Source organism: Phragmites australis, chromosome 1 (genome assembly GCF_958298935.1).
Source record: "Phragmites australis chromosome 1, lpPhrAust1.1, whole genome shotgun sequence".
NCBI lineage: Eukaryota > Viridiplantae > Streptophyta > Magnoliopsida > Poales > Poaceae > Phragmites > Phragmites australis.
In genome coordinates, this window is record NC_084921.1 from 54,676,562 (window position 1) to 54,698,039 (window position 21,478).

The window sequence follows — 21,478 nt, forward strand, 5'->3', positions numbered from 1 at the left end:
GCCAAAGCATCACAGCATGGCCGAAGGTGAAGGCAACGGTGGGGCCGAGGGAGGCAGTCAGGGACCCCCTCAACGGTGGATGCGGCGATGCTCGGTATAGTCGCGGCGATGCTCGACGGAGGCGAGGCTGATCAGAGCGTCGTAACATGGCCGAAGGTGAAGGCAATGGCAAGGCTGAGGGAGGCAGCTGGCAACCCCCTTAGCATTTAGTCGTGATGATTCTCGATGGAGGCAAGGCCGATCGTGGTGTCGTAGAGAAGCCGGAGGTAAAGTCAACGGCGAGGCCAAGGGGTCATCATGATGATGGCGAAGCCCCAAAGCCAACCTATTTTGAGTCCTACTCAAGGTTCTCGGGATCTCAACCCTTGTATTGTTTCTGATCCAGCATTGTGCGATGCCCACCATCATGAGCTTCCTAACCCCTCGGCTTCCCCTCGCCTCTCAATCGTGAGCAAGCGGTGGGCGCGTCCTACAACATACGTGTAGTTTGTATTGCGCAGAGCATCATTCTCCTACCCCCTCGCATCTTTTGATCATGAGAGAGTGAAGGGTCCTGCACCTTATGTGTCATATGCAGTGTGGCATCCCCCGACCCCCTCACATCCTTCGGTCATGAGCGAATGGAGGGTGCGACTGTAGTAACCCTCAAATGCGACTAGAGAACATGCATTAGACTGGTGATTTCATTGCAAAGCTCTTGGTTCAAGGCTTACGGTCTTCGGAGTTGTGACTCAACCCAATCGAAGCTTGCGGCCTTCGCAGCATGGGGATTGACTCTCAACGATATTGTGGCATATGGCCCTCGAGATAGCGGAGGAATTTACTCTCGACATGACAAAGGCATACGGCCTTTGAGGTGGCAAAGGATTTTACACTCGACGCGATGAAGTCATACTACCTTTGAGGTGGCAGAGGGTTTGTGCTTGATGCGGCCGAGGTCTGTGGCCTTCGAGGTGGCGGAGAGTTACCTCGATGCGACCAAGTGTGGCCTTCGAGGTCGTAGAGGGTTTGTGCTCAACTTGACCTAGGCCTGTGACCTTCAAGATTGCGTAGGGTTATCTCGATGTGACCGAGGCCTTCGAGGTGGCGGAGGGTTTGTGCTCGACACGTCTGAGGCCTACAACCATCAAGGTGGCGAAGGTTTACCTCCATGCGGTCGAGGCATGTGGCCTTCGAGGTGACGGAGGGTTACCTCTACGCGACTGAGGCATGTGGCCTTTGAGGTGGCGGTGCGTTTGTGCTCGACATGACCGAGGCATGTGGCCTTTGAGGTGGCAGAGGTTTAGCTCAATGTGATCGAGACCTGTGGCCTTCGAGGTGGCTTAGGGTTTTTTCTCGACACGACCGATACCTATGGCCTTCGAGGTTGTAGAGCAAGTGCCACTATGATGGTCTTTTGCCATCGTTATGGGCTTTTACCGAGATGTGGGGCCGTCGAGGAAGTGTGTGCTTTGTGCAATAGAGAGGTCATGCAACCTTACCTTAGACATGTATTTTTTTTACACGTTGGTCGTGTGTATTCTACTTGCAAATGGTCCTACTTTAAGGACTTAAGAAATGTGGTACCGCCCGGCTAGTCCTAGTTTTTATATGCATCGTGCGTTTATGTGATGACAACATCAATGTATTTCCACCTAGCTAACCCTTGTTGGATCAAATCTAGGTTCTTCTTGCTTTTGTGCTATCAGACTCCTTGTTTTGTAGGACCTCCTGACCAAAAACGGACTCCACATAAATTGGTCCTCCGACCACAGCGTCCGACCACGCTTGACGACCACTACCAACCTGGAGACCAGTGCGAGGTTGACGTGTCAAGCCCGCCATACACTCGCCTCTATCTGCCCCTGAACAAGTCAAGGAACCTCTTATACTCCTCCCTGGGACAGCAGCTCACCACTCCAGGGATCGGACAGCGACCAGCGTAGGGGCCAAGATGCGTGACCGACGCAAAGGCCCTGCTGGAGCTGTTGACCGGCCCCAGCGCGTCCCGAAGACCTCGCTTCCGCTTCTCCAACTCTTCCTCCTCATCGATCTCCTTCTCCAGAAGGTTCCAATCAATCCCCTCCTCGTCATCTAAAATATCGATGACATTGGCTAGGGGGTCCGCCCAGGCAGGAGAATGGGACGACCATGCAGAGGGCGGCTTTCTGAAGAAAGGTGTAAGATTGCCGGTCGCGGGCGCCGTTCGGGCAGGTATCAGCTCTGATCTCACGATCACGATCGCAACCGAAGATTTGTCCGGAAGCACCACGGCAGGCGGATCCTGGGAGGAAAGTAAAACCCCCTCCATCGATTCATCCAAAATCATCAACCACTCCGGTGAGAAGGAAGGGTAACACACCATGACCTCTGAGTCCGTCTACTCTACGGAGCCGAGTGCAAGACGAGACAAAGAAAACTGGACTCTAGGCGCAAAAGTGGTCAAAAGAAGGAAAGAATGCAAAAGGACTCGAAGGACCCTCAAACACCTGTCCTTTAAAAAGACTACAACAGCATCCCAACTAGCACAACATTCAAACCGCTCGAAACCCGAGGGGGCACGCAGAAAAAGCCAAGAGTCCTTCAGGTCCAAACGGCGATAAATATGCCTCCCTCTTTCTTCTCCCCCTAGAGCATTTGAAACCTCCCCCCGTGATGCAGAGCTCAAAGGTTGAAACTTTGAGGACGGACGACGTCAATAAACACTCTTGGGGCGAACTACGTTTGCCCTGGGACCCAAGTGGTAGGATCAGGCCAAATCGCGATCACGAGGGAGCTTGGGGGCTACTGTCGATGTATCAAGTAAAGGGGTACCCCGGCTAAACAGGCCCCACATAGGGTGCAAATGGCTAGGGGAACATCTCCTAAAAAATCTAATCGGTCGATGAGCTACCCCGACCAGTACAAAGCCTCCAACACCCAATCTCGCTGCACTTCACACAAACTCACGACCAGCCCCCTTAATCGTGGGACCTGATTGGACACTTGCCTGAGCAATTCTCTTCACCAGGCATCGACCCCGACGGATAAGGTCGTGGGCGGTGTAGAGTGGCGTGTCCCATCCCGTAGCATTAAAGGCTACGGTGTGAGACTCTACAGGCTCGCGCAACGCCGCATGACAGATGAGATATTGTTTGTGACATGGGAACCAGGGGTCCCCGAGTCCCGAGGCCAGGACAGCAGAATGCCACGTGGCGTTTTCCCTCGAGGACTATCTCCCCGAGGTCCGAGAAGACCCAGTTCCGGGAGGGGTGCTCGGGGCCATGAATAGTGGTCCCTGAGTATCCGAGTTCCCCGAGGACCTAAGAAGGCAGTTCCGGGAGAGGGCGCTCGGGGCCATGAACAGTGGTCCCCGAGTACCCGAGTTCTCCGAGGACCCGAGAAGACACAGTTCCGGGAGAGGGCGTTCGGAGCCATGAACAGTGGTCCCCCAAGTACCCCAGTTCCCCAAGAATCGAGAAGAGACATATCCGGGAGAGGGCGCTCGGGGCTATGAACAGTAGTCCCCGAGCACCCAGAGTTCCTCGAGGACCTGAGAAGCCCCTTGCCGGTGGACCCCACAAGGGCTGAGCGGTGAGGTGTCAATTGGTGAGAAGCCCGATGCTGCATTTAAGAGGGAGTGTGGCCTGTCACTTCCAACCACTCCCCCCACGCCTGTTGTCAGTCCCTGCCACCGCACGTCAGGGAGGCGTAGGGGCATTTAATGCCACGGGTCCCATTGGACGTCATCCTGCGCGGCTTGGAGATATCATCGCTGGGCTCGAGCCTTATCACCTGCCACCCCCCTGCTGTGTCAGGCCCGCTCTGACCGAGCGGGCATGCAGGGTGGTTCGACGGCTGCCCGATGGGCCCCCCTCCTGCAAACGGCTAAAGCGTGCGTAATGGGCGACAAGACCGGTCGGGGACACACTTTTCAACCCTTGTAACGCCGAGCTGCAGCCCATGATAGTTGCTTTCCATTTATGGCTCATAAGGACTCGTGCCCTCCTTTCTGGGCACACCAAGCCTCCCCGACGGTATAAGAAGGGTGCGGACACCCCAGAGAAGAACATGTTGAGGTTGAAGACAGACCCAGATAAGCAGACAAGCTAACGAAGACAGGACACACGAAGCTCGAAGCCGAGCAGAGGTTCTCCAAGACCGAAGCTCTAGACTTAGACAAAAATCCTTGTAATACAAGAGATCCACAGAGAGGCATTCCCAGAGCATTTATAGCATACACATAGGAGTAGGGTATTACGCTCCGTGCGACCCGAACCTGTCTAAAATCCCTCGAGCATTTACTCCCATTAGCAGTCGATCATCCGTCCCGCCTACATCTCATATACTCGTATTTAATTTACGTACGAGGTAGATTCAGAATCATCCCTCCGGCCGAATCTCAAAGAGGGTCCCTCCGGATCCCCACTTGAGGAGTTCATCCTCTGACAGATGTTGTCAGCCATTCGACAGGGCAAGTGGACGGAGATGGCATAGAGAGGCAAGTGAACGGAGATGGCGTGCAGAGGCAAGCGAACGAGAACGACGCGCAGGGGCAAGCGGACGAGAACGGCGCGCAGAGGCAAGCGGACGAGAACGGCGCGCAGAGGCAAGCGGACGAGAACGGCGCGCAGAGGCAAGTGGACAGGGATGGTGCAGAAGTGCACCGTTCCGTCCCGTCGCATTAAATGCAGCAAGATAAGGTTCTACGGGCTAGGCAAAGACAATGCGCGGTAGCACGATATGCAGTACTGTCAGAGCAAGTTGCGTGCCCAGGACTCCGTAATGATAATCTGAGTTAGATATTAGAATGAGCAGAGGTCATCTGTATAGAGCCTGTATGTTAGTTCTCCCTCTCCCTACTATATAAAGGGATGAGGATCCCGTTGTGACCAAGACAGATCAATTCTGGCAATCTACTAGAACACTGTTGTAACCAAGTGAGATCTACTATAACACAAAAACAGGACATATGGTTGTTATCATCCGGGAGACCCGAACTTGTATAACCCCTGGTGTCCCTAAATCCTTCGTTTACACGTATAGACACATTCTCTCCCTGAAGCGTCGTTCACGCACACACCGTCCGACATACGCTGGAATCACTATCAGGGATTACCCTCGACAGGATATATTGGTAAAATTATCATAAATTGTAAAATTACATATTTAAGCAATAGTTTCACAAAATTATAAATTTAGCACCAACTTCACAAGTTGACAGCTGTTGTTAGACTGCAAGCAGGTCCGGTCGCCATGATAATGGCGCTGGGAATAAATTTCCTAGAATATATAGTTTGGCGATAAAATCAATTTGTAGTTTTATAAAATTGCTGTTTAAATCTGTAATTTTGTGATAATTTTATCAAAGTATCTATAATTTTACGATAAAATTAGCATTAAATATATAGTTTTGTAAAATTATTATTTAAACCTATAATTTTACAATAATTTTATTTATATATACGTAATTTTACAAAATTTACTCAAACATGGGACGCTCAAACTCAAGTGAATTGGGTGACTCGTGAGCCGGACCACTTTAAAATTTGAATCATGTTAACCTGTTAGCGCAATATAAATTATAAGGACATTCCCTCAAGAAAATAAATTAGAAGTACAGAATTAGTACTGATAAAGGTTTAATCAAGCATCTAAGCGACAGCTAAAACGAAAGGCAAGCAGGGCACCAGAATTTTTAGAGACTTTTGTTTTGTCTGCAATAAACAAAACAAGCCCAGGGACAATTTTTTTAAATAATATTATTTTATTAAAAAATTATAAAAATAATAGTTAAATTTAAAAAAAATGTAAGAATATATACCTGTCAACATGCTATGTCGCAGTAGATGTGGGGTCCTGTCGACACTCCGTGTGTCGATAAGTCTGTGTTCCACAGATAATATTTAAAAAAAAATTCATAACTTTTTCATATGATCTCGGATAAAGATGATCTTTATATAAAATTATGTCTCCCGATGAGATCTATAACTTTATAGTTTAATATTTTTCTATTTAAATCCATTTAGATACCCGAAATATGTCTAGAAGTTTCAAATCTGCCATAAAAAAGTGTGACTAAAAAATTCTTAATCATAAGTGTGGCAAAGTTAATAAAATATTGAGTATATAATGTGTAAAGCAGTGAGCTAATAAAGTATGACCTACCACTGTTGTAACACTCAACTAAACAACTGGCACACTATATATGACGTGGCTAACCTTTGGCGTGGCTAACTTAAACGCGAAACAAACAAACTCTAAGTAGCAACAAACAACATTTTCAATGTAAGAGCCATGACACATCTTCATCAAGCTCTGTCCCCTGAAACACTCTTATCAATTCAGCTAGCAAGTGACTCATATTAACAACCTGATTAGCCTAGTTACAATATTATTTTCAAGATAATATTTTATTAATTATATTTCATACGGACAATTTATTTAGGTATTTTATTTATAATAATTTGGTTTTTTCTAAGAGTATGTTTAATATGGATCCTTCTTTTTTCTATTATAACTCTAATTTTATTTTTTAACTCTTTATTTAGATATTTTAGTTCCCATCCGTATGAAAATTGAATTGCTATTTTTTCATAACATTTAATTTCGATTTAGCTATTTATTAATTGTATTTGATATGTACTCTTTGATTTAATTTATATTGTAGATGTTTATAACAATGAATGATCTAGATTGATTAACATGTTAATTTCGTGACATTAAAATGATCATGGTGACTACTTTTAACACTCAAATAATAATAATAGTAGTAGTAATAATAATAATTAAACATTCTAGGCGCTGTTATTTTTATCTTGAAGTAATATAGATTATCTTTATCTCAAAAGGGATTCCTCAACGTGAAAATGTATACGTCATATCCGTATTGCTCATGCGCGCGGAGCTTCAAACATTTTTAGCAAATTAACCAAGCACAACTTACATGTGTTTTAGTGTATCCTTAATTCCTTATATTCCACATATGATAACACACATCACACCTCAGCTATCTTTGGCAACACCATAACCATTATTGACTCTGCCAACCAGATAAACAAGATGGGGCTGACACCTTTCTTTTCCCATAGAAAGAAGGCGGATAGCACCACATGGTAATGACGGCAGCCACCACAGGACACACAACAACCTCAGCTGCCACAACCAATCCCGGAGGAAACGGTTGCGCAAAAGATAGTAGTAAGAGCATCTTCAATCAAATTCTCTTCTTACTTTCTATCCTATATTTAAGAAAAAAAGATAAAAATCGGTCTCTAACCAACTCATTATTCGATCCCCTTTATTTGAGAAGTCCTCAAATCTCCTCTCTCACCGTCTACATCTAGGGGCTCCTCATCCAACTCCTCATTTGAGAGAGAGACTCTGGAGAGAGAGGGGGAGAGAGAGTTACCAGATATTAATAAAATAGAGATGATTCGAATATAGAGAATTAAATATGAGGGATCGGTTGGAACACGTTGAAAAATAGAAAATAAAATCTGAATAAAAAGTCTCTAAATAAAAAAAATAGAGGATCAAATTATGAGTAGTCGGTTGGAGATGCTCTAGTAACCAACCGGACGGGACGAAACCGAAAAATCGCGCCCACGAAGCTTCCGCGAAGCTCACTCCCTCCCTCGGTCCCTCCCCGCCTTTTTATCTCCCACCTCCCGCTGCCTCGTCCCCTCCATTACCCACCACCTCTCGGATCCTCTCCTCCTCCCGGCTCCAGCCTCGCGGATCCCATCGTCGAGCTAGGCCGGCGGCAAAGATGAAGCTTTCCATCCAGTCGTTCGCCAAGAAGCTCTCCATTCCGTCGCCCAAGCGGACGTGGAGCGGCAAGAAGAACGGCAGCGGCAAGCGGTCCCTCTCGCGCAGCGAGGCGCTGTCGTTCGCGTCGGCGTCCTCGTCCTCGTCGGACGACACGCTGGCGCGGTCCTCCACCCCGCGATCCGTGCTCCAAGCGGAGATCCCGCGGCGGGAGCTGGAGGCCGTGCTCCGGCGCCTCGGCCACGGTGAGCCCTCCGACGACGAGCTGGACGCCGTGGCCGCCATCGCCGCCGAGTTCCCCGCGCCCGGCGGGGAGGACGAGCTGATGGAGGCGTTCAGGGTGTTCGACGCCGACGGCGACGGCCGCATCACGGCCGAGGAGCTCCGCACCGTGATGGAGACCATCCTCGGCGACGGCGAGGGGTGCAGCCTCGATGACTGCCGCCGCATGATCGGCGGCGTGGACGCCGACGGCGACGGCTTCGTGGGCTTCCAGGACTTCGCGCGCATGATGATGAACGCCACCACGGACGCCCGGAGCTTTCTTGTGGCCTGACGCGTTCCGTCCCCGTTCGGTTGTGCTGTGCCCTTCCCGCCAAAGATCGGACGGCCCCGATGCTCTCAGAGGGGCTACCATCATCTACTTCAAGACGAGACCTTTTTCTCTCAAAAAACTTCTTGGCGCGCAGGACGATAGACTACTAGTAGGTTGCTAATTGAAAAGTACTGCTAATCCCTGCAGGATTAGGTAAAACCCCATGCATGCAAGGTGTAAAAATTGTCGAGAGAGAGTGAGTAACGGCAAGACGAATGTGCTTCGTTCTTTCAGTTTTTGGATGTAAATCCTACCAGGAGCATGTTGCTGTGTCAGGATTGTATTTGTGGCGAACTACTCCTAGTAGCACTGGCAAACATTCTTTCGCATGGTTGCGGATTGCTATGAGATTTGGTTAAAATTTGTCTGTGTGTAGAATGATTGGAGATTCGAATTTGCGTGTGCTGGACGAGACCGAATGCCCTCCGGGGTGTGGTTGTGATGGCAGCGTGGCGGTTCGATGTCTCTGCTGAGGAAAGTGAATGTGCCCTTTTTGTCCGTGTCTCTTGATCATTTAGCATGTTACTTCTTTCCAACTTCATTATCATTACTGTATAAAAGCAGTTTCTTTTTACTATGAAAATAGACCTCCCGGCCGGTCTCTGCACTAACATGACGTTCAGGGTATATATAGCTATTTTTAAAAAAAATAAGCACCTAAATTCGTGTCAAATATGACTCAAATTCGAGTGATTAGGCTGCACCCTCAATCAAGGTAGGTTTACCCGTGACTTGTTGGATGATCCAGCAGGGCCACATTGCAACTGTGTCAATTACCAACGGCTGAAAAAACTTCCAAAGTTTTACCATACACTGGCGTTTGAGGCTTTGACAGAACTTTATGGCACTATAAGGATGCCCCTGCTGCATGCTTCTCTCCTGTTATTGTTTTCTTCAGAAATGTTTTTTCAAGCTCTAAGATAAGGTTCGTGACCTGTAATTTTGCAAACGTCTATCAGAAGACGTTCTAGAAATGCATGGCATACCATATCTGGGAGCCCATGGTTTTTCGTCACTTTCATATCTGCAATCATATGTCTTTGTTTTTTCCCCGAAAGCTGTGTGCTCTAATTCCAGACCTAGCCTTCCTTTTCCGATGTTCTTCGAAGGGACCTTCAGTTTCCTAGAAGAGATTTGTATGACAAGCTTTCATTCACAAGTACCAATCGTCATTGTCCAAGCGTGATGGTGCCGCCTTTTTCTTCCTTTTTTATGCTTCAAGCAAAATCTTAATTATTTACACTGAACCCTGATCACAGAATCATGATAAGCAGCATAGGTCTTGGGTGAACTCAATAGACCTGAGCAAACAAGAATGAGAAACAAACATGCAGATGATATCTGCTTAATGAGTGCATGATTGTGTTCCACAAAGTTAAGTTGTAGCAATTGCCCGGTAACTTTTTCAGCATTGAAGATTCACTTGTAAACTGCCTTGGAATTTCTTGAAAGAAACTGCACCAGTCTAGCCTCCAGGTCCTACGAAACGGCACATCAATTGCATGGGGTCGGTGTGTCTCGCTTCACAACTTCAGCCGCAAAACTTTAGAAGTAGCTCACCTACAGAAATTCAGCGGCAAGATAAGTTTAGACATTGCATTAGAGACTGGAGACAACGACCCATTACCGACATGGGAATTGGGAGCAATGTTATACTGTAGCTGCTCTGAATTCTCTGAACTTTCCAATATCTTTTGTTCTTCCTTTTTCTTGTTGGTAAACAGTATTTGTTTTTCGGGGTTAATCTGTGAGGTTGCCAACCAAATCACTGCTGTTTTATGAATTCATGCCCTTGGAAAACATGAGGTCAAAGCAGAGTATTTGACCAAGACGAAGGGAATATTATTTGCATTACTAAAGTACACAGGAGTGACAGGTCCTTTGTACCTTCCTTGGCATGGTCATCAGCCAGAGGATCAGCACATTGGTTGCAATTTCCCATGAGATTAGCCCGCAGATTCCCTGTTTATCCTCTTTCAGGAAACTCCCGCTCTAATTAAGTGAATCTTCTTGCCCGTTTCCATGCAGCTTTTGCTGCCGTTTCCATGGAGACGAAGACAACAGCAGAACAGCACACCCTCCTCTCTCACTGCTCCTCACATGCGAGCTGAGCCGAGGCCCCATGCGGCCATGGCTCGTGACAATGGTACCCGTGACGCCTTTTCCCTTCTGCCGTAAAGCAGAGCTCACATGCTACTAACCAGCTCTGTGCATGCCTCTGCCCCAGTAAATCTAAGGATCTGCAGCTCCATCCTTCATGCATATGTGGCGACGAGTGACGAGCATGCATGCATGTGCAGTGCTTGGCTGCTTGCCGAGGTTAGATTAGAACCGTGTGTCTCTACTAGGAATTGGGTTAGAGCTTCCCCCAAAGCTCAAGGAAAAGTAGTACAAGGGTGGAGAGAAACCTTTTTCTTTTGCAGAGAGAGAGAGAGAGAGAGAGAGAGAGAGAGAGAGAGAGAGAGCCATTGTCTGCTGAGTCCTCTGTCCGCGTGTGCACATGCTTCTTCTATCTTTTGACGGGTGCTGTGTAACTTGTGCACGGAAATTAAAAGAGGATCCGAGGCAAGTGGTTTGTTCGTTTGTTTCGGACTTTGAGACAAATTAGGTTCGTCCGGTCGTGTGGCAACTTCCCGGTTCTTTCCGGCTCTGCGACGTTCCAGGCAAATCAGTGCATGGCCATGGATGCCATGTTGACTCAGATGCCGTGGAATGGAGCTCGGTGCGAGAGGGATCCGAAGAGCGTGAGTGTTTCCCCTTTTCTGAAAGGACAAGCGCTCGTTTTGCATTGTTTCTCCTGGAGGGTTTCAACACCGAACACCCTGGTCGGGATTTCAGGCCCCTGCATCATGGTCCCGGCCTCGCAAGTTGCCGGAGGCCAGCGCACCGCCGTCACCAGCATTCTATGGTGCGCTGCCCTCGCCGGAGCTCCCAGGGACCCTACGTGCTCGGCGGTGGGGGCGTGGGGCTCTTGGCCTAGCCAAGCAGCTTACCTGTATTGTACATGGCACACCGCGCGCGCCGTGCGGCACCGCAGCTCGGATCGATCGGCCTCCGCGGATATTACGCCTCGCAACGCTGCTGCTGCTACTGCTACTGCCGTGCCCGTGCGTGCGGTGCGCCGTCTTCTCGCCTTGGTGTAGGCACTGCTCTGCTGTAGTGCTGCGCCGCCTGGCTGTTCAGACGTGCGGTGCGTGGCCCTTTGGGCGAGCTCGGCGCAGCCGCGGCTGGGTGTCAGCGCTGCACACGGCACGGGCTCGACGCGAAGGCCCGCGCGCTTGTAGAGGTTAGGCGGCAACCTGCTTGGCACTGCACGCTTGCCTGATACGGTCTCGTCTCAGCGCGACCACACAACAATCATACATACATGATACATGAGACAGAAATTCACCTGTTTCTTTCCGGTCTTCTCCAACGAATGCCATAATTGTCAGATTACTCGAGTCACACGAGTGGAATTCCAGGCACTCTACAAATACAAGTAGTAGGCCGGCATGCAACGAAAAGCTTGGAAAGGAAATCGGTGCCAACAGAACCTCGTAGAATTTTGGCAAAAGCAAAACCACAATCAGGCATCAGCTACTGAAAGAACAAATAGAAGAAACGCTGACGCAGACGAACCAGAACACATGCTATCCTTCATCAGCATCACCAATGAATTCTCCAAGAGCATCCCAGGGCCTAGATTCAAAAGACTTCCCAATCATACTCCTCTTCTTGTTTATCGTCCCATCATCACGTGCATATTCGGGGAAATAATCCAAAAATGATTTAGTTCCAAGAGAATTGGCTCCTTCAAACAGAAACTCAGACACCAAATCCTGTATATGAAGGCAAGAATAAATTCAGAATAACACCCAAAAAAATCGAAGGTAAGTACTGTTACAGTTACAACAAGAAAGCAACCTTGGCAAGACTCTCACCAATCAACTTCTTTAAGAGTGGATAACCAGGATCCTGGCAATAAACAACGCACCAGGGTGGTGAATGTACAAGTTGTATTACATACAATAAACTAGGGAAGAAATTAAGCAGCAGTAGTTCAATAAAGAAGTAATCAAGTATATAACTCTAATTGATATAATCTTTTAATGCATGGAATGGTTTTTGTGGAAGATCAAACCTTCTCAGCTCTCCATGTGAGATATTTATGCTGTGCCCCTCTATTACGATCAATTTTTTCTTTCCTAATTTCGCGAACTGCTTCATCCATTAACTCATGCCAAACCTTCATGTTGAGAGAGAATTGAGAACTAGTGGTAACATAGAGAAAATTTGAGGGGAAAAAACAGCGCGCACCTTATAGTAATCCATGAAGGCTGAGTATAGAACTTGGTGGTTGGCCTCAGTTGGCTCAAATATTGTCCAGATAACAATAGGAGAGAAGAATCTCAGAGACTCGCTTGTAATCTTGCCACCCCAGGAGAGAAGCTGCATTTCATCAATTAAAGACTTCAAGCTACATATAAAGTAAATACAGGAAGGGAGGAGGTTTCTGATGAAATACGTAGTTGGTCGAAGGGCAAGATCAAATTACCTCACTGTACTTGTGTACAAGAGGCATCAAATTCCTGTAGTATTTTTCTCTGTAATCCTTGTGTGCAGTGATATCATACAAGGGATTTATGTCCCTGAAAGTAGTTCAAATAGTTCACTCAGCGCAAACTTAAATGCATGTTCAGGCATTACATGAAGGACAACCATGTGCTGACATTTGCAAAACAACAATACTACGTGCAGGAGATGTAGAAGTGTTGGCACAAAATATAGGAAGATCGTATTCAGGTTCAGAGAAGGCGGCAAAGTCAAGAACCTGCATCAGCATATTCAACATGAGTACCAGGACATCAGCCTGGAGCCATGGACAGAAAAGGCCACCAACAATAAACAAGAATGTGTAGTAGAATTATGTCAAGAATGGTAAAATAAGAACCCGACAAGCATAACTAGGTGGGCCGTCATTTTTAACATTGTTAGAACTGCAGTCATAAGGCTCAGTGAAATGGCAACCAAGACCAAATAACAGCCATAGAGGATTCTCATGTGGATACTGTTGGGGCAATATGACCATGACAGATGTCCCAAATAATCACCTTCAAGAAGATTCAAGAAAAGTGCTAAAACAACAACACTTTCACTTGAGATTAAGATCAAAATAATCTGAGAAATGAAATATTACACCGTGAAGTGTCAGAGGCACTATTGAACAATTGAATTAACAAATCCTTATTAAAAAAAACATGCATATTATGCCTCAGAAACTCAAGGACGTTTTGGTTTTTTTTTAAAAAAACTTCTTCTTCGAGTAAGAAGATAGCACAATTGCCCAATTCTGAAGTTATATGTCAGTTATGATGTTGGCATGTTGTTCACGGCACAGTGCCAAAAGGGTTAATAGAATGTACCCTTAAATCTGCCAGTTCATCAACTTTCCGAATGGAGAGTTTTAACCAAGGAAAATTGAACTGAACCAAAACAGATCAAATACCTGAACCGAGTTTTTCTGATCAATTGTCAAGCTTCGAAGCAGTCTAATTTTGGGGGTGCTGAATGAGAGAGCGCTGAAAATGGTACTTCATTGGGTTTTATGAACTTGAACTTTTCCTAGAAGCATGGTGGAAGAGAAGATCAACTTTTGAGAGGAAAATATGTTGACAGCAATTGACAAGAGAATGATAAAGATGGTTGATACTAGCTGGTATTTTAGGGAGATATAACTTCTCTGATATTCAAGATTGACAAGTGCAGAACAAAAATGTCTACATAAAGCCTGCTTCTCAAGAAAAAATGAATATACTAGAGCGGGTGACCTCACTTAGTACCAAACGAATAGATCAACTCACAGTTAGGGCCTTCATGCAACATGCTGGTAACAAATCACAGTTAGTGTTGGACCGAGAATGGTGATTAGAGGGGGGTAAAATAGGTGTCTTACCAATTCCTTTCGAAACAGATGGTCTTCTCCTTTTATCACCTAACGCATCTCAAAAACTAATAGCGAAAGCAAACTGAAGAGAATCAAGTTGCTAGGGAAATGTCTAGAAAAACACATAGCTCTCGTGGATGTATATGAACCCTATGTTCTATTGAAATTCAAAGATTGCAACTTTGAGGGAGAAGACCTTCGAACCAACCGGTAAGAGCACCAGATGAAGAAACCCTCCAAGTTAAGGATCTGGAGGCAAGAAAATTCAAGATCCACTTGTATGCATTTTCATGTGAATTTGATGCCTCTAGCAATAAGGAGATTGACTTCTCAAAGTGCTGAAAAATCAGCCTAAAAACCAAAACGAAAATTGCATCGAAAAGGAAAAACTCGCAACAAGATAAGGAGACAATATAAGGAGGTTAAAAGGAGATGAACATAAACATCGAAGGAAACAATCTCTTCATTTCATTCAGAGGACAACCCTCTTATCGACAGATTACAAGACAGTTTCCTCACAAAAAACTATCACCTATTACAAAGACTAAGCTCTCCTTTCTTCTCCTCTAAAATCTATCTCTCAAGACTCAAATGATAAGTAGGAGGCTCAATCCTTTCCTATAACCCTAACCCTCTATTTATAGTCCTAAGTAGATTCCTTAGCTCTTAAATTTTCATGTTTTCAAAATACCCCTTACTTACAATGACCTCATACTTATCATTAGGGCATTTTTATCTATTTTCCACTTCGTCCATCGAACGACCATGACGCCTTCATGACTTAACTTCGACTTGACGTTAGCTTCACGATGATACCACGTGCACGTCACCCTTCCACAGTTTTGAGATCAAACCGCGAAACCGTCTTGCACACTTCTCAAAGCGTGACTTACATTTGTTTGCTTTGACCTCAAGCAAGCATTCTGATATCGACGCGTGTACTCTATCTTACGATTTTGACCGCCGACAAGTCTCTCCCGCTCCTAGTCCCTCTAGCCGCCTTGTCATTTGCACCAGTATCCACTTCGCTTGATTTTGTCAACACGCCGTTTTCATCCATCCTTCCATACTTTGCTTGACTACATGTGCACAGGTAGGATCACTCTTGACTCTGTCCGACCTCCTCGATTGTCCGACACCAAGTACCCCATTTGGCACCGATCATTCCGTCGTCAACCGCCAAGTTGCATCCATCACCTGCACAATATGAGATAAGCAAATATACATCTCCAACAACATATAACTCCACCTGCAATCAGTCCAAATCGAAAATCTCACTTCAAAGCACATCTCAGAAAAATCATTAACGTCGGATGATCAGGTGTGCACACTTCTTGAGCGCCGAACCATCCGGGGTGTGTAAACCATCAGGCCGGGCAACTTGCAATCTTCTCTGCAAGAAATGCTTCGGCGTGTTCTTCAACTCATGCCATCCGGGGAGTTCACTGCCACCAGACCACTATTAGCATCTTCTCTAAAACAAAAGGTCTGGCAAAGCATCCGTCATTCAATCATTTAGCGCTGAACCATCCAGCGAGTTCAAGTATACCAGAGCTAATTCTACAATCTCTCTGTAAAAAATACTCCGGCGTTCACTTCATCCCAACACCAGACCATCCGACGTGTACTTTAAGTTTTGCCTTTGTCTTTAAATGTTCCGACATGTACTTGGTCTGAAGGCCGGACCATCCAGTGTGTTCAACTTTCAGAGCGCTGAACCATCCGACGTGTACATTTTTTCTAGACTCAAAGACAAATACGTCAACTTGATTTTCTTTACAACTTTGTTTAGTCATGATTATAATAGCAGTACATATACATACCCATACAATGTAAAAATTATAAAACCAAAATAACACACTTGTCAATCACTCATTACAAATAAACCAAGACACATTTCTACTCGGTTTCTCGTTAGGATTAAACTTTCAAAATGCTCCTAATAAATAACTAGCCTACACACAACTGATTATTTTCCACCTTTCTGAATCACGGATTAACATGCAAAATGCTCCTGGTAAAAAAGGTTAACTAATTGCAAGCACTTGGCTGGTCTGCAACTGAGGAAATAAGGCCTTTACTTCGGTCATTGCTTGTCACAGTGGCAGCAATAGCAAGGTACAGCAATACTAGGAGCCCGCAGTGTCAGACTCAGATCACAAGCACGCAAATTTCAGCAGGTACTTGTAATAATAACAATATGTTGCAGCTGCTTCCATCCCAAATTTATTTTCACTAGAAGTTACCAACGTAGGGGCATCTGGTTGTATCGGAGTAGTCCAGCCATGGAGATGGAGGCACAACCGCAAGATCTAACACTAACGACTAGAAGAAACAAACTAATAGTACAGTACAGCCAGCTCAAGAACGGGTATGAGGGGATGAGTTGGGGTCTTGGGGGCAAGAACCTGGGAGGGGTGAGGAGTGAGGGCGGTGCGAAGGGGCGTCTGCTCCAGCGCGAAGTGGACGAACTTCTGGTACGAGAAGGCGGCGCCCATGCCGCCGCAGCTCATTTCGCTTCTCAGTTGGTACAGTACGAGCAAGGAGAGTGAAGGATGACAGAAGCAGAGGGGAAAAGCTAGACGTACATGGGTCGGATATCTTTACATATCCACCCTACCCGGGCATATCCTCCCTGTTACTAGCTTCTGCACATGCGGTTTATCGTGATCTTTTCATGTTGAGAAGGCAGTGGAAAGAATCACGAGGTAAAGAATCGAAAGGTACGTCTAGATGAATATATGAACGTGTAAAATTGCATTTACCTACTGCCGTAGAACTGTTCAAAGCTGCACAATCCATTCCAATCGTTGTGTTGGTACTTTCGCTGGGAGAAGGACACACACGTAACGTAGGCTGCGGCCGAGTCGATCGGCGGCGAACTGTCGCCTTTCCGGAGTTTGCCACTTCGCCGTCAAGTGAGTGACAGCCCAAAGAAGATTAGGAGTAGCACGGCTCATCGGCCTGCGAACAAGTCACCTAAGGCCCGACAAAGAAATAACCCAAAATGACTAAGCAGTCTCTCCATTTTTTGTGGGCCGTTTTTATCAATTTTGTGCAGCCAACTAACGCACGAAATAGGCCTAAACAAGCCCAGCAAGTGGGAGAGCTCAGCCTAGCAAGTGCGAGAGCTCCGCCCAGGTTTATTTTTTCCTTTTTCTTAGTTTTTTTGTCTTTGAATCCTTGTGATTAATCATCACTAGCAGTTGCACACACATATATGGAATTAATTCAAGATATAACAATGTATAGAGAATAAATATTGGATGTCTAGGTATAAAATGCAAATAATGAAAGATTGAATGTAATTTTAGAATATATGAAAGATAAATATTGGACGTCTAGGCGGGCGGAGGCGGTAGGGGACTGGGAGGCCGCATGCGGTAGGGGCCTTCTCCGTCTTGCTCCTTGTCGGTGTTTCAGGAACCGGAAGTCCTTGAATCCCGAGGCCAAACCAATAATCCGTCACGTGGCACCATTCCGCGAAGTCTCTCCCCAGGGGTGAAAGAGATTGAGTCCCGGGAAGAGAGTGCTCGGGGAGGTGTACGGCGACCCCCGAGCACCCTAGTCCCCGGCGACCAGGAGAGCTAAGTGCCGGGAGGAGTGAGCCCGGGGTCGCTAACGGTGACCCCTGGGCACCCAGGAACCCCGAGGACCCGTTGAAGGAAATTCCGGGAGAGAGTGCTTGGGGCTGCGGGCTGCGGTCCCCGAGCACTCGGTTCCCAAGGATCCGTTCAGGAGCGCCCGGGAGAGAGTGCTCGGGGAGGTGAACAGTACCCCCGAGCACTCGGTCCCCCGAGGGCAAGAAAGGGTGTTCTCGGGAGAGAGTGCTCGGGGAGGTGAACAGTACCCCCGAGCACTCGGTCCCCCGAGGGCAAGAAAGGGCGTTCTCGGGAGAGAGTGCTCGGGGAGGTGAACAGTACCCCCGAGCACTCGGTCCCCCGAGGACAGGAAAGGGCATTCTCGGGAGAGAGTGCTCGGGGAGGCGAATAGTGCCCCCGAGCACTCGGTACCCCGACGACCCAGAAAGGCCCCCGAGGGGCCCACCGATGAGGTGTCGGCCAGTCAAAGGCCCGATACCGTATTTAAAGAGCGTGCGTGGCCTGCCCCCTCCAACTGCTCCCGCCGCGCTCAGCGTCAGTTCCTGCCACGTTCTGGCAGAGAGGCGTGGGGTTATTAATTGCACAGGTCCCGTCCCGTACCATCCGTCCCGTCTCAGGATAGCGTCGTAAGGGCCGAGGCGTTCCGTCTGCCGTACTGCTGTGGCAGGGGAACAAGACAGGACGGACACGCCGGGCCGCTCTGCGGCTGCCCGGTGGGCCCACTCCACGGCGCCCGTTGCCAGGACATTTATTGTGACGGACGACCGGGCGTGCGACGCATTTTCCACCCCCGGTCACGTCACCCAGAGAAAATGATGACGCCCTTTCCATGTATGGCGTCTCGGAACTCGTGCCCCCTCCCGTTCGGGACACGTTGCTGCCGACGGGTATTTAAAGCAGCCGGTGGCGCAGAAGAAAAGAGGAAGACCCGGAAAATGGAGAACGGAGATCAGAGAACATCTGAGATCTGAGAAGTGAGCAGCACGAGACAGACCGAAGAACTTAGAGCCCCAGGCTCTGAGATAGACCAACATTCTTGTAACCAGCAACATCCTTGAGGGACTTCCTCAGGGCATTTATAGTATCCATACAGGAGTAGGGTGTTACGCCCCCGTGCGGCCCGAACCTGTCTAAATTCTGGTGCATTTACTTCTTTTTGCGCTAGGTCACTCCACCACCACCGACAGTTGCATTCATTTCCATTTACTTCTCCGATGAACATACTCAGGATCATCCCCTCGGCCAAATCTCTAAAAAGGGGTCTCTTGGGATCCCTACGACTGGAGTTAATCCTCCGACAGCTGGCGCGCCAGGTAGGGGGGAAGCATCCAACCTTGTAAAAAGAATTGTCAATACAATATATATATATATCAATGTGCAGTCCTTATGTCAAAATTTTATTTTTTCGGGATTCCATATGTTTAATCTGTCTGGTGAGATGCTCGATTGTGCGAGAAAAATTCGCTCTCTCATTTTCCCTGTTGACAAAAGAATCCTGATCGGTATGCGCGCGGGCGGTTGCCGCTGGCTTACTTCTTTTATGGTGGGCTGTGGTGTTCGGTGTCATGACAGTCCTCCGGGCACTACTGAGTCCCTGGGGTTCTCGGGTAATCCTATCGCTCGAGCCGCTCGAGTAGTCCGGAGCCTAGGCCCCAGGGCCGGGCTGTCGGTGCTCGGTCTGGTCTGTCATACCCGGGCGCCACCAAACCATAGGACCTCTGGGTTCCTCTGCCTGCTCTTGTCCACCGGTCTGGGTATTCGAGAGGTCTCGGGTCAAAAACGAGAGCAGTCTATAATGAATACCGCACTAACAGAGCGCACCAAGCAAAGAGTCTCTCTATTTTCAAATCGCAGATCGACAGTCAAAAGCAAAGGCAGCTCGACCGCGAGGACCTCAGTGCCCAGATCGCTGCCCGGCCCTAAGGGTCCTCGGGTGGTCCTACCGCTCAGGCATGACTGGTCGGGACCGCCTGATCCCGGGCCCCTCATGCGCCCCCTGGTGCTCGGGCGCCCCGGCTGCGGGAACTAAGTTCCCGGGCACCCCGAGCTCGGAGCGCATGCCCCTCCTGGATTGGTTGGCCGAAAAGTGACAGTTGTCTGGTGAGTGGTTAAATTCAGACGAATTTACATTCAGTAATATTTTGTTCTTGAGCCGTCCTCGGGGGCCCTTGTACTCTAATCTGCTCGGTGAGATGGTCTCCTCGCACACAAAAACCCTGCCACGTGTCCACTTTTTCCTAGAAAGACAGAACGGTCCGTAGAAAGGTGTACCGTGTGTACGGTAATGTCCGATCGAAGTCTTTCATAGTGGTCGTGGTGTACGGTCCGCTTACAGGGCCCCGAGCACTACCGAGTCCCTGGGGTCCTCGGGTAATCCTATCGCTTGAGCCGCTCGAGTAGTCCGGAGCCTAGGCCCCAGGGACGGGCTGTCGGTGCTCGGTCCGGTCCGTCTTAAGCCCGGGCACCACCGAACCGTGGGGACTCTTGGTCGCACTCCCGTCCGCGCGTGTCTCCAGTCTACTTGCTGAGTGGTCGCAAAGTGAAAAAGTGCTCACTGGTCATGGCGTGCGCTGTGCTGGATCGATCTATCTCCTGAGCAAGGAAGTTCGTGCCTTTGTCTTTTAACTTAGCCATCGCGGACACACGAAGGCTCAGGGGCTGAACGCGCCAAGAAGGACAGTCGGGGCGATGTCGTTCTCGGGGAAGGAAAGGTCGGGGTCGGTCCGACTGAGTACTCCTCGGGGCATCAAGTGAAAACATCAGAAACTTCATCAAGCACTCAGAAGAATACTAGAGTTACAACCCCAAAGAAAGGCTTCCATTATATTTAAAAAAAGGACAGCTATTCTGAGGGATCACTCCCATATTTACATCAAGTAAAAAAAAACTACTACAAAAGTCTAGTCGAAGTCGGAGCCTTCGCTGCTGCTCCTCGGGACTGCGGTCGGCGGCACCTCCCGCGTGAAGCCGGCCATCACCGCGGCGGCGGTGCTCCGAACTGCCTCCCGGGCGGCCTCCTCCTCTGCTTCGACCACCCCTTCCTGAGCTGGTTCCAGTGGGAAGTTCGAGTCCCGGCTCCGGTAGCAAGCCAGGACGTGTTCGGCCACTGCCTGGGCCAAGCCACGCCCCTCCCGGACGGCGAGTTCCTGGACGGCCTGGGGAAGTGCCTCGAGGCGCTCGCAGACCTTCTGGAAGCCTAGGGCGAACCGGCCGGGGTCCGCCCCCTTTTCCTCCACGAGAAGTCGCCTGAGCCCGGCCACCCTCACAGACCGCTGCATCCGCCGGAGGGTGTCCTCTAGCATCAGCTGCAGGCTGGCCCGTTCGACCGAGGCGGCCTCGAGCTCCTCCGTCGCGGTCCGTAGCCGCTCCTCGAGGCCCTGCCCCCCGGCCGCACCGGCAGAGCCAGCACCGGGCGCCTGGGCCTCAGCCAGCTTCACCTGCCCCGCTGAGACGGACAAGGCCTGCTCGCGGGCAGCCAGCTCTCCCTCGAACTTGGCGGCCCTCTCCTCCCTAGCAGCAGCGGCCGCCGCTGCCTCGGCAGCCTCCGCCTCCCGACGGGCCAGCAGATCCTCCCGGGCGCCCAAATCTGCTGCCGTTATCTCGGCGTCGGTCTCCCGGATCGTAACG

The 21,478-nt window shown here is 48.7% G+C and overlaps 1 protein-coding gene and 1 pseudogene across 1 annotated transcript; one reads left to right on the forward strand and one right to left on the reverse strand.

The window, feature by feature from the left end:
• The first annotated feature begins 7,580 nt into the window (after positions 1–7,580).
• Positions 7,581–8,686, forward strand: LOC133928488 (probable calcium-binding protein CML35). Its single transcript, XM_062374833.1, has one exon. The coding sequence runs from the start codon at positions 7,730–7,732 to the stop codon at positions 8,282–8,284; it is 555 nt and encodes a 184-aa protein (XP_062230817.1). The 5' UTR covers positions 7,581–7,729; the 3' UTR covers positions 8,285–8,686.
• A 3,027-nt stretch (positions 8,687–11,713) lies between these two features.
• LOC133928495 (phytochromobilin:ferredoxin oxidoreductase, chloroplastic-like) lies at positions 11,714–17,458 on the reverse strand (annotated as a pseudogene).
• Positions 17,459–21,478: the final 4,020 nt, after the last annotated feature.